The 13,169-nt window shown below is 35.9% G+C and overlaps 1 protein-coding gene across 7 annotated transcripts in view; it reads left to right on the forward strand.

The window, feature by feature from the left end:
* RAB6A (RAB6A, member RAS oncogene family) overlaps nt 1-12,479 on the forward strand; it is a 114,022-nt gene extending 101,543 nt beyond the window's left edge. For all 7 annotated transcript variants that reach the window (XM_051987146.1, XM_051987141.1, XM_051987140.1 and 4 more), the window contains exons 7-8: nt 8,997-9,063; nt 10,317-12,479. In XM_051987146.1, the coding sequence (XP_051843106.1) occupies nt 8,997-9,063; nt 10,317-10,381 (132 nt within the window). In that variant the 3' untranslated portion in view covers nt 10,382-12,479. The remainder of the gene's footprint in view (nt 1-8,996; nt 9,064-10,316) is intronic.
* The last annotated feature ends 690 nt before the right edge of the window (nt 12,480-13,169 follow it).

Genomic DNA, 13,169 nt, shown 5'->3' on the forward strand with positions numbered 1-13,169 from the left:
TGATCTGATTCTGCTCATTTCACTTAACATCAGTTCATGTAAGTCTCTCCAGGCCTTTCTGAAATCATCCTGCTGGTCATTTCTTACGAATAATAATATTCCATAACATTCATATACCACAATTTACTCATCCATTCTCCAGTTGATGAGCATCCATTCAGTTTCCAGTTTCTAGCCACTACAAAAAGAGCCACCACAAGCATTTTTACACATATGGGTCCCTTTCCCTTCTTTAAGATCTCTTTGGGATATAAGCCCAGTAGAAACATTGCTGGATCAAAAGGTATGCACAGTTGGATAACTTTTTGAGCTTAGTTCCAAATTACTCTCCAGAATGGTTGGATCTGTTCACAACTCCACCAACAATGCATCAGTGTCCCAGTTTTCCCACATCCCCTCCAACATTTGTCATTATCTTTTCCTGTCATCTTAGCCAATCTGACAGGTGTGTAGTGGTATCTCGGGGGTATCTTAAGTTACATTTCTCTGATCAATTAATTATTTGGTGCAATGATGATTTCATATTATAATATTCTTCTCTAAGATGTAATCTTCTCTTGTTGAGGTGTTCTTGGGGTCTCTGGAGGCAGCCTTAGTTTCAGTTCAGCAGTCATCATAAGTACAGTCAGGTGTTAAAGTCCAAATCCTTTATTGTCGCTTTCCAAGTCTTGTCTCATTTCCTGGGGCCCGGTTAGCTTTCTCAGAGGCCTATCTCTCTCCTTGGTTCCGAGAGCTTAAGCTCCTGCTGCCTATCCGGCTTCTGAATTTCTCTGACTGAATCCTGGCTGAAGCTCCAAGAGCTTCTAGTGCACTTGTCTTTTTGGCCTTGAGAGCTTCTTGTTTATATGCTGTACACTGAGTACAAACCAATCATTGTATCATTAGGAAACCATTATTTGTTGTAGGATTAAATCAGTGCTTAACTAGATTTAACCATTGTCTCCTCAATTCCACTTAGTATCTTGTTTCAAGTTCTGGCCCCATAACATCTCCTTGTAGGATTAAATCAATCATACTGAACCACGCTAAATTAGATAGCTATTGTCTCTATCAGTTCCACTGACTTAACACCTTATTTCAACTTCTGGCCCATAACATCATATGAACAGAAATGGTTTCAATTTCATTATTTGAAAATTGTCTATTCCTATCCTTTGACCATTTATCAATTGGAGAATGGTTTGATTTCTTATAGTCAATTCTCCATATATTTTGGAGATGAGGCCTTTATCAGAACCTTTGAATATAAAAATGTTTTCCCAGTTCATTGCTTCCCTTCTAATCTTGTCTGAATTAATTTTATTTATACAAAAGCTTTTTAAAATTGAATTTATATAATCAAATTTTTCTATTTTGTGATTAATAATGATCTCTAGTTCTTTGGTCAAAAATTCCTTCCTCCACCAACAGGTCTGAGAGATAAACTATCCTATGTTCTTCTAATTTATTTATAATCTCATTGTTTATGTGTAGAACATAAACCCATTTTGATCTTATCTTGGTGTACAGTGTTAAGTATGGGTCAATGCCTAGTTTCTGCAATACTAATTACCAATTTTCCCAGCAGTTTTTGTCAAAGAGTGAATTCTTATCCCCAAAATTGGTATCTTTGGGTTTGTCAAACACTAAATTGCTATAGTTTATTGACTGTTTTGTCCTGTGAACCTAACTTATTCTGCCGATGAACTAATTTATTTCTTACCAAGTACTAAATGGTTTTGGTGACCGCTACTTTATAATATAGTTTTAGATCAGGTACAGCTAGGCTGCTTTCATTTGATTTTTTTTTTATTCATTCCCTTGAAATTCTTGACATTCTTCCATATGAATTTTGTTGTTATTTTTTCTAGGTCATTAAATTAGTTTTTTTGGGGAGTCTGTTATAGCATTAAATAAATAGATTAGTTTAGGGAGTATTGTCATCTTTATTATATTCGCTCGATCTACCCAAGAGCACTTAATATTTTTCCAATTATTTAGAGCTGACTTTATTTGTGTGGAAAGTGTTTTGTAATTTTGCTCATATTTTCCTTTGGAAAGCAAACTTTTTTTCTTAACTGTTTTGTGTGTCATGAACCCCTTTGGCAGTCTGATAAAGTCTGGACACTTTCTAGAATGTTTTTAAATACATAAAATAGCATTACAAAGGAAGTAATTATAGTGAAATACTATAATCAAAATATTTTAAAAACACGGTTTTAATAAGGAGTTTAGTTAGGAGTTTGACATACCTGTGGGATGTCCCAGTGGAGAGCTTCAGTTCGACTAAAATTCAAGAGAGAAATTAGGATTGACTTTGTAGGATTGGGGACATTTTAGGAGTAATTGAACCTATAGGAGTTGATGAGCTCACTAAAAGAAGTGGTAGAGAAAGAGAGGGAGAATTGGGCCTCCTCTTAGAGGACACCTATCTTACAGAAGCAAGAAGAGGGGGATCCAACAAGGGAACAATGGGAGTTGTCAGAGGAAAATTGAGGAATAGCAATGTCATAGAAACTTTCTGAGAGCATTACAGAAGGAGGATGTGGTAAAAGCCAGAGAGGTAATGCAAAAGACCATTGACCTTAGCACCAGAGAGCACTGGAAACTGTAGAGAGAATTTTAGTTGAGTGATGAGGTTAAAAACCAGATTGCAAGACATTAAAGAGTGGGAGGTTAAGAAATAGAGGAAAGGCATGTAGACATCCATTTCAGAGGATTGTTGTGAGGCAAGTATTTTGTAAATGATGACAAAATATGCTTTAGAAATGTGAGGACTTAATTAAATTTGTTTTCCATTCCCATTGGTGTGATAGTAGGGTTTGACTCTTAGCAATAGATTATTTCCTCTGAATTTTTTCATTTAAGTTGTCATGCCCAGCCATAATGTTCTACAAAGAAAATCCATAAAGAGACTACAAAGTAGTGAAAAAGAGAGAACACAAAACACATCTCAGGATTTGAGGACCTCCTTTATCACTTATCACAGTATCTTGTACCAAGTATGTACTCAGTACATTTTTGTTGGTTTTGATTACATTTTAGCTAGTAGTAGCATAAGCTAGGTCCCAGTTGTGTATTCTTTTAACTCTTGTAGAATTTGATTCATTTCTCTTATTGTATTGGACAATTTCTTTAATCACCCTTTTTAGGCAGAAATTTCTGCTATAGTTCATCTTTTCAATAACCTTTTTTTTTGGTTCACTTTTTAATTGATTCAGCTAGCACACTCCCTTAGCATTTTTGCATAGAAATGACCAGTAGAATATACTCAATCAAGTTCTTTGAAGCTGGAAAGGTCCAGTTATAGACGTTATCTATTGTTTACTTTGATGTGGAGAGACAAGTGACTTAATGTGTCAACTTCAGTGACTCTTTTGGAGTGTATGTGGGGAACCACAGCAATTCATGAAGTGGTTAAAAATAGAAAAGGGTCTTTCTGATTATTAAAGTTCTCTGGTCTGGGAGTGATTTTTTTTTTAAAAAGGAGCAGCAAATAATAAAAGTCTACAAGTTTTTAGTCTGCTAATTAACATTAACTGTTGATATTCACATCATGATCAAATGAGAATGTTAAATTAGGCCATTGGAAAAATGGAATCAGCTAAATCTAATCTTGGTATAAATTCAGAAGATATATATGAAGGGAAACAAAACGAAATGACTGGGATTCATTGATTGTCAGACCACTCTGGTGTTATGGAATTTCTTAGTGCTACCTAAAAGAAATGGAAAAAACCTATAGCACAGTAGAAAGATTGTTTGGGGGAAATTTATGGAAAGAAATTAGTCCAAAAGGGCATGGTGAAATCACAGACTATTAGAACAGTTTTTTTGTGATGAATTTGTTACATACTCTTTTTAAAAGCAAACTCAATTTTTTCCATAAGCCCTTTCCTTTAGTTCTGTGGAATATATAGAAATGCTTATTTATGTCTATTAAGTTCCCAATTTTTAAAAAGTTGAAATAAGATAATTTTTTTCGTTTTTTGTTTTACTTTTTTTCTCTTATCCTTGTGTCCTACCACAGCACCTAGCCCACAGTAGATCCCTAATAAATACTTCTTGATAGATTAAAATGAGAAGAAAAGGTACATTGAGGTTTCTGGTGAGAAACTATTAATGATGATTGGATTCTTCACATTCAGATGTTCATCTGAATCTGTAATCTCATTAAAGAGGGTGTTCCCTCTTGCATTGGAAATCACATATCTGTATCTTGTATAACTTTTTTTTTATTAACTGGGATAAGTTTGCAAATGTTTACCCAGGGAGCTGAAGATCTTCATTGTTTTCTCTTTAAAATTATAAGGTGGGGCCACATCTTGACACTCTTAAAAATTGCTGAAGACCCTTTTCACTCTTTTAAGTTTTTTGAGGATCTCTTCTCACCTAGAGCTTTTGTTTGTGTGAATTATTGATATAAAACATGTTATTTAAAAATCCATTACATGTAAACATAAATTTTATATATAAATATATATGTTATAATATACATACATATATATGTGTGTGTGTGTGTGTGTGTGTGTGTGTGTGGTTTTTTTTTCCTTTTGCTGAAGCAATTTGGATTAAGTGTCTTGCCCAGGGTCACACAGTTAGGAAGTGTTATTTGTCTGAGGCCAAATTTGAATTCGGGTCCTCCTGACTTCAAGGCTGGTGCTCTATCCACTGCACCACCTAACTGCCCTCATAAATATTTTTAAATGAAAAAAGGGCAGTTATGTGAATATCAGGCTTTAAATCAAGAAGACTCACAATTTAATAAGCTCTGGAACCACTAATTTCTAAGATCAGTCAATCTGTGTTCTGTCACCTTATGCCTATCAAGCACAGGCTGTAGAAATGTTACCATTTAGCATAATTCTTTCAAAGAAGTGTGGCTCAAATGAGACAATGTTGTCAAAGAATTTTGTAAACTTTAAAGTTGTATGAATAGCTGTGTAGGGGTAATGAATAGAAAGCTAGCCTGAGTTCATATTCTGTCTCTTAATGCTTATGAGATTTGAGCCTTTGCAAATCAACCATTTAACCTCTCAGTCTCTACTTGGTAACTGAGATTATAAAGTGCTCATTGCTGATCTGCAGTGATGAAGAGTATTGCCTCACTAGGAGTTGCCTGTACCAGAGAAATTATAGATCTAGTTAATAAATGGTCTCTTATTCTTAAAAGTAGATTTTTTGGTTCTCTGAATTGGTTTGATCCAATTCCCTCTCAAATTTTGTTTTGTTTTTATTAATATTTTTATTTTCTCCAATTATATATAAACCAATTTTTACATTTGTTTTTAAAACTTTGAGTTCCAGATTCTCTCCTTTCCTCCCACTTTCCCTAATTTGAGAAGGCACATAAGAAGTTATTCATAAAGGTCATAGTGTGAATGGTAACAAAGATTTCTTGTCCTCCTCCCTCTCTTTCTCCCCCCCCCCCAGAAAAAAAAAAAAAACCTTCAAGAAAAATTAAGTTTTAAAAAAGTATGCTTCAATCTGTACTCAAATCCAATCAGTTCTTTTTCTGGGTATGGATAACATTTTTCATCATTTAAGTCCTTTAGAATAGTCTTACATCATTGTATTTCTAAGTACAGCAAAATCATCCACAGCTGATCATCCCATGAGATTGCTGTTGTATCCCATTACATATTACATATCAACTGCTATAAATATTTTTGTTACATATAGGTCCTTTTCCTTTATTTTTTTTTTTTTAATCTCTCCCATGGGATTCATACTGATAGTGTTATTGATAGGTTTTAAAGAATAAGCATTATTTTATAGCCTTTTGGGTATGGTTCATATCTTTTGATCATTTATCAGTTAGGGAATGGCTCTTAATTTTTATGAATTTGACTCAATTCCTTATACATTTGAGAAATGAGACTTTAATCAGGTAAAATTGCTGTTTCTAACTGTGTTTCTCCCCTCTCTCCTTTCAGTCTGTCCCTCAAAAGTGTTTCATTTCTGAGTACCCCAATGTGTTTTCTGTTCTGTCACCTTCCCCTTCTTTTATCCCCTTCCCCTGCCACTTTAGGGTAAGATAGATTTCTAGATCCATATTGGGTGTGTGTTGTTTTCTCTTTTTGTGTGTTCTGATGCTCGAAATATTTATTTAAAGTCATTATTTAAACGTATTTGCAAAGATTTGGAGGAGGATTTGGACAAGTGCCTGCCTTTACTCTGTCATCATGGCTCTATTTTCCGCCCCCTTCTCTCCCCCCCAAGTTATTTTTAAAAGCATTTGGTAAACTTTGTAAAATGACACAAAAATGGGAATAGTCATAATTGATTTTAAAATCTAACAAACAAAATGAAATTTCTTTTTTTTCTTTTTAGTGACAATAATTACAAATAAATGCATGCTGGCTCTCCATTATATTTCCTTCCAGGGAAGGAAACACTAATTTTAGCTTAAACTTTCAGGAAATAATAAGGAAAATTATGATTATACTTCCAGGCTACCATTCATTTTAGAAAGCTAAACTATCCTGTTAAAAGCAGGCAAGTACTACAGAAATAAGTTAAAGAACTTATTATATTACCAAAGCAAACAGCCTAAATTCTGCCAGAATTTTCTTCTAAAAGACCTTCTATGAGCCCAAAAATTCATAAGGGTTTTTCATCATAAGGGAGTTTCTGAGGCAGTATAACAGGTTTTGCAAATTCATGGCCTCCAAGACTAATTTGCCATGTTGTCTAGTGTGACAAATATAGTAGTTCACCGATCTTTTTGCAATATATTAAAGCACTGGCAGCATTAATAGGAAAACTGCATGTAGAAATAGTGGCATGTGTAGGCCAGTGAAGTTTGCCTTTGTTACTAAGGTGATTTGACTAGATAAGAGGGAACAAGGCAATACTTAGTTTTTATCTAGAGGCAGCTAAACTAGATGGCACATTGGATGGAGAGCTGGACTTGGAATCGAGGATTTAAGTTCAAATCCTGCCTCAGACATGTACTAGCTTTGTGACCCTGGGCAAGTCACTTAATGTCTCTTAAACTTGCAAGTTTGATATCACCTTCAAGATTACTTAAACAAAGCATGAATTCCCAATCCCATCAATCCCACCTTCACCCAGACACAGAGTCTCAGTGACATAGAACTTATTGCACACTGTTGTAGGATGAATAGCTCTAATTTTTAAGAAGTCTCTTTACCTTTAGCTATAATCTGTATTTCATCACCTTTCAGGAAACAATGGCTCCTCTTCTGAGGTTAAGCTGAATAAGTCAATCTAATTCTCCTCCTCCTGCTTTTTGAAGATAGTGAATATGCCTTACTGAACATTTATTTGAATCTAGCTTCTAAACCTCTTGATTATTTTGTAACCAAGACCTTCAATTAAACTTTTTTTTTAACCTGAAGGTTGCCATAGATTTGTAGATTTGATCAGTTAACTATAGTAAAGTCTTATCTATGAGGCGCTAACCTTCGCAATAGTAATTAACAAGTAATACCATCTCTTTCTATAAATAGCTGAGAATTTAAGTATCACAAGTACCTTTGGAGGGGTGATTGTTAAAATCAGTACCGATTCGGGTTTTTAAAAAGCTTATATGCTTGTCTTTCTGAAGGGAACTTTCTAATCACCATCAATATTTATTGGGTAATGTGTGCAATAAATTGTGCTCTTAGAGAAAATGTGTTACAACCCTGCCATTAGTGATTCTTACAAGTATTTAGGGACAGTTAGTGGATTAAGTACAAGAACATTCTTGGGAATGAAAGATGATGAGTAAATTAGAATTTATACACAATCAGGCAATAAGTTTATGAGGTAATCAAAATTCACAGGATGAGGTGAGGTAGGAGGCAGAAAAAGTATTTGTAGTAACTCTTAAACAAGTTTCTTTGAAAAAGTAAAGAAATCATCTTTGACAAAGAGACCTAACTGAGTTTCAATTGATAAATGACGGACAAAAGCAGCTACACCCAAAGAAAGAACACTGGGAAACGAATGTGAACTATCTGCATTTTTGTTTTTCTTCCTGGGTTATTTATACCTTCTGAATCCAATTCTCCCTATACAACAAGAGAACTGTGTGGTTCTGCAAACATATATTGTATCTAGGATATACTGCAACATATCAAACATATAAAGGACTGCTTGCCATCTAGGGGAGGGGGTGGAGGGAGGGAGGGGAAAAAAAAAATTGGAACAGAAATGAGTGCAAAGGATAATGTTGTAAAAAAAAAAAATTACCCTGGCATGGATTCTGTCAATATAAAGTAATTATTAAATAAAAATTAAAAAAAAGAAAAAGAAAAGAAATCAGCAAGCTCTTATTAATTGGCTACTATTATGTGCCAGGTGTGCAGTTGGGATAAAATGACAAAAATGAGGTACACTTTGCACTAAAGGATCATAGTAAATTAGAAAGGACCTTAAGACTATCCAGTCCAATTCTTCCATTTTATATATATATATATAGAAACTGAAGTATGAGCTAATTTTTTTCAGGAGAGACACCATTTTATATATACACATATCACATAAAATATAAAGAAGATAATTTGGTAGGGAGGGAGAGTACAAAAACTAGGGGAATCTGGATTTTTAAAATTGTTTTTTATTTTGACACCATTGTTCTAAAGCAGGGCTTCTTAAATTTTCTCCATTCACAAACCCTATTTACTCAAGAAATTTTTACATGATCCCACATATATAGGCATATAATAGAGGTATACAAATCAAACATTTACTGATAATAAATCATGATTTACCAACCCCTACATTCAGTTGCAAGACCTCCATATGGGATTATGAACCATAGTTTAAGAAGGGAGGCTCTAAAGGAATCCAGCAGGAATCCAGATCCACCAGATGAGTGCTAGGAATGATGGATTTCAGACAAAATAAACATCTACGCAGAGACAGAGACAGAAGAGAGAGAGTGCTAAACTCATGCTTTTAATAGAGTTTCCAGATAGAGACCAAGTTTCTGTCTTGGTTTGTGCTGATGGTGTTTGCTAAGTCCTTTGTCATTTAAAACTTTGTTCCCTTTTCTTCCTTCCCAGCTTTTCCGACGTGTGGCAGCAGCCTTGCCTGGGATGGAGAGCACACAGGACAAAAGCAGAGAAGACAGTATCCTTCATGTTCCCATCACTGTGACTTCAGAGAGTATTTATTTCAGAGAACTTGGGGCCTCGCACAAAAGGTGGTACCATCTACTTGGGGGGAGGGTAGATGGTACCACCTTTCATGTGAGGCCCCAAGTTCTGCTTAATCCTGGCACATTCCCCCATCACACAGTTCCTGCCTAGTGTGGCTCCAGCAGGGCTTGCACAGTCCTTTCTCTATTCCTTCTTCCCTTTCAGCTTCTTGTATCTTGCTGGCATAGAATAATGGAACAAGCTTCCTTTGTATTCTCTGCTATCAGAGACAGGATGAGATTTTAATGGCGTTTATTCCATAAGGGTATAAGCCTGGTTAGTTAAAGGGATGTTTTGTGTGTGTGTGTGTGTGTGTGTGTGTGTGTGTGTGTGTGTGTGTGTGTCCGTCCTTCTGTGGGCATGTGCCATGCATGCACTTGTGCCAAAGCTGTCACCAACCAGCCCATGCTTCAAGACTTGTATTTAAATGGACAGTTTATAATTATAGAGATACCTGCTTAGTAGACATAGCTATGTGGAAAGTTCTGAACCATACTGAGGTAACATGTTTACATCTCAAGAAGAGGGTTCTCTTGGCATTGCCTGGTAGCTAGACTCCCTCCCTTACTAACCTTAGTGTTTTAAATTCCATGTGCCCTTAATCTGTTCTTTTGTCACTTTGTACTCCCATTAGGCATTTGTGTTTACTCTGTACATGTATAAGAAATACAAAATTGTTAGTTCTTTGAATGCAGGGATCAGTGTCTTACTGTTACAATAGTATCATAGGCTATTTAAAAGGATGGACTGGAAGATCCAGAGGGATGGGACTTGTATCCCAGCTATTAGACTGACTGACTGATTTTGAGCCTACCTATTGACTTTAGCAGTAAGCTTTTGTTTCTATATAGTGAGAGTGATGGTACACATTTCCATCACCTCCCACAAATTATTTGTAAAACTTGTAAAGTGCTATAGAAGTGAAAACCCTTAGTATAGCTACCCTCACTGCTACCGGGCAGTCTTTCTTGTATGTGGCTCATGCTTAAAGGTGTTTGAACAGGCCCAAGACAAGAGGAATGTCCATCCAGGTCCTTTTAGGTCCCAGGAAAGGATTTTGTTTTTGATCTCTGCCTTCCATCCCAGCTGCCATGTGTTAGCTATGAGGGTAGGACGTGGCTTTATCACTGCAGGTGTAGAATGCTACCTTCCCATTTGTTGTTCCTTAACTTGTTTTTCTTTCAGTGATTGACATAAAACTGGAAAAGCCTCAGGAGCCACCAGTTAATGAAGGAGGCTGTTCCTGCTAATACCATGTGGCTTCTTGAATCCTTCCCCCAGAACCTCACTGCTTTTGCCCCCTTATTCTTCATTGACTGCAGTGTGAATATTGGCTTGAACCTTCCCCCTTCAGTAATAACGTATTGCAATTCATCATTGCTGGCTGTCTCGTGGAGATGATCTATTAGCTTCACAAGCGCACACGTGCGCGCACGCACACACACAAACATACACACAATATGTCAGTGTCTTCATTATTTATATTAAAAAGCCAAAATATTCCAGCATATTCCAGTGATAACTTTAAAAACTAGGTACATTTTCTTAACATTTGTTCCTTTTTTTAAATATGTTATGATAGTGCACTTTGAAATTATGGAAATCTCAAAGGTCTGAGTTTGACTTGGTTAAGGAGCAATATGTTCAGAATAGCACTCACCTCTCTACCTGATCTTTATCCTCTCTCCCCCACTATCACCCCAAATCACCCTGCCCCTGCCTTTACTCTGCCTCACAAAGCAAATTAGAAGTAGCCCATTAGCAGTCAAGGCAGGCAGATTTGGTGTATCTGAGTCAGCCTTCAGCATTAGGGATAACCCAAGCCGCTGTCCTTGGGCAAAGATTGATAACATGAACCTTCTTCTAGCTCACTCATAGAATTCCCTTGAGACAAAGCCAACTGGCATTATGAAAAGGACAGTGTTCTGATGGGGATAGGCTTAGAGAATGATTATTTTTAATGGGTCAGCTTGATAGTGACTGACAGTCTCTCTGACCAGGAAAAATGATTCCCCTCATATGTGCTTACCCAAACATTGCAAGAAGCAAACAACTAGATGTTCCCATCCATGTTGCATTTTAAAAAAATAATTGTACCTACTCCTCATGGTAAAATTGGAAAGATTTTAAGGACACTCCCCCATCAAGGTTTTAAGACTTGTGAAGTGTGGGAGGTATTACATTATTGAGAAACTTAAAAAGTAACAGGTCTTTTCCCCTTCTTTCTCTGTCTTTAATGAAGTACAGACAAGGCACTGTGTAAGTATAACTCCCCAAAGAAAGAATGGAAGGATTTCATATTTGGCCCTGTTATAACTGGCTGAAAAGATTGTGGACAAAAAGATAAAAACCCTCAGAAGAATAGCACATACTTTGCTCAGGACATTTGAGGTCAAATTGGAGAGGGTAGCAATTTATTTGTAAGCCCTCAAAGCCTTTGTGGACAAGGAGAGAGAAGTGAAATGCAAGATTATGCAGGCTTATGCCATTAATTTCTGGCCTTTTTATGTTGGGTCTTCCAAGTCGGTTTGGTTTTTTCCATTAGATCTGTATAGTTTGGTTAATTAACCAGGAATTTAGTTTTATATTTAACTAAGCTACAACAATTATACAATTAACATTTTTTTCTTTAATGATATTTATTTCCTTGCCTTTGTTCCTTTAAAAAAAAATTTACTTCCTATCTTTTTGGCTGTTGTGTCAAGGAATCTGTTTAGAACTTGGTCAGTGTGGCAATATGTAGCGCCTCCCTACCCTCAAACCATCATTTGTCCCCCCCACCCCATCCCTGGAAAAAACACTGCAAACAATACACTAGGAGTGCACCCTTTTATCCTTTACTAGTTATTGTGAGATTGCTGTGTAAGTCAATAAACACGTTTGTAAATACATTGTTTGCAGAAAGAATTGCGGAGTTATAGTGCAGGATGGCCATTCCAGAATCTGTTGTAAACATTACTTAACGTAATATAATAAAGGTGAAATTTCAATGAAATATCATCCCCCTCTGTCCTTTACCCTTCAAAACTAACAAACTGGGATAATTCCACTCATTTCCTTTCCTCCCCAGACTTCCTTATCACCAGAAAGTATGTCTCAAGCACTTGGATTTTGGAACTAAATGGAAGAGTCCATCAACTGTGGTTTCAGGACTAGCATTAAGTCTTCATACCAATAGCTTATGATTAAAAAACAAAACAAAAAACAAAAAAAAGCAAATTGGGGTGGAAAGTGCTTTTATAATGCAATATTGTTGTTAAAAGCAAGTTTGTTTTTTTTTGTTGTTGTTTTTTTTTATTTTTATTTTTTGACATGGCACGTCCTGAAATAAATATCAATTAAATACGACATGAATCAATCCTTTTTAAGGGTTCTGGTGTAGGGATTTTGAAATAGAAGTAGACTTGTATAATTGCGTTGCAGATTTTTCTTAAACTACGTTATTTGCTGCCAACTAAATGAGAAGAATACAAAAGAAAAATGTCAAAATTCCCTCTTTGTTTCAGTCCCTTGTAAACTTTTCTAAACTTGATCATAGGACCCCAATCTGCTGACCTGGTTTAAACAATAATAATTAGGAGAGATCCTGATTCTTTGAAGTATAATACTGAAAGTTCACTTGAGACAGACTTAGCTGCCTCTTCTATAAAATGGAGAGACTCACACTAATGTTGCCCACTTTAACAAGTTAAGAGGAGTAGCACTTTGAGAATTATGAAATATTATATAAATGTAAGTAATAATATGGTCATTGACATTCTTGCATTAATGTTCTCTTTGTAGTATGGAGGTGATGACTTCTCAAATTCTCCTAATGAAGCACAGACTTTGGCAGATCCTATCACACTGGAAAGGTTGTAGATGTAGTGAAGGACTTATGTCTGTCTGCCAAGGACCAACCTTGCTAAGTGCAGAAAGACTCTTAAACAGATTGGTGATGAGATTGTTTGGGCAGCAGCTCTCAAAATAGTCTCCTGAGTTGTGAGAGGAGCACCGTCATCTCATGAGCAGAGTGAGAATCCATCTAAATAATGGCAT

Source organism: Antechinus flavipes, chromosome 3, assembly GCF_016432865.1.
Source record: "Antechinus flavipes isolate AdamAnt ecotype Samford, QLD, Australia chromosome 3, AdamAnt_v2, whole genome shotgun sequence".
NCBI classification, from domain to species: Eukaryota; Metazoa; Chordata; class Mammalia; order Dasyuromorphia; family Dasyuridae; genus Antechinus; species Antechinus flavipes.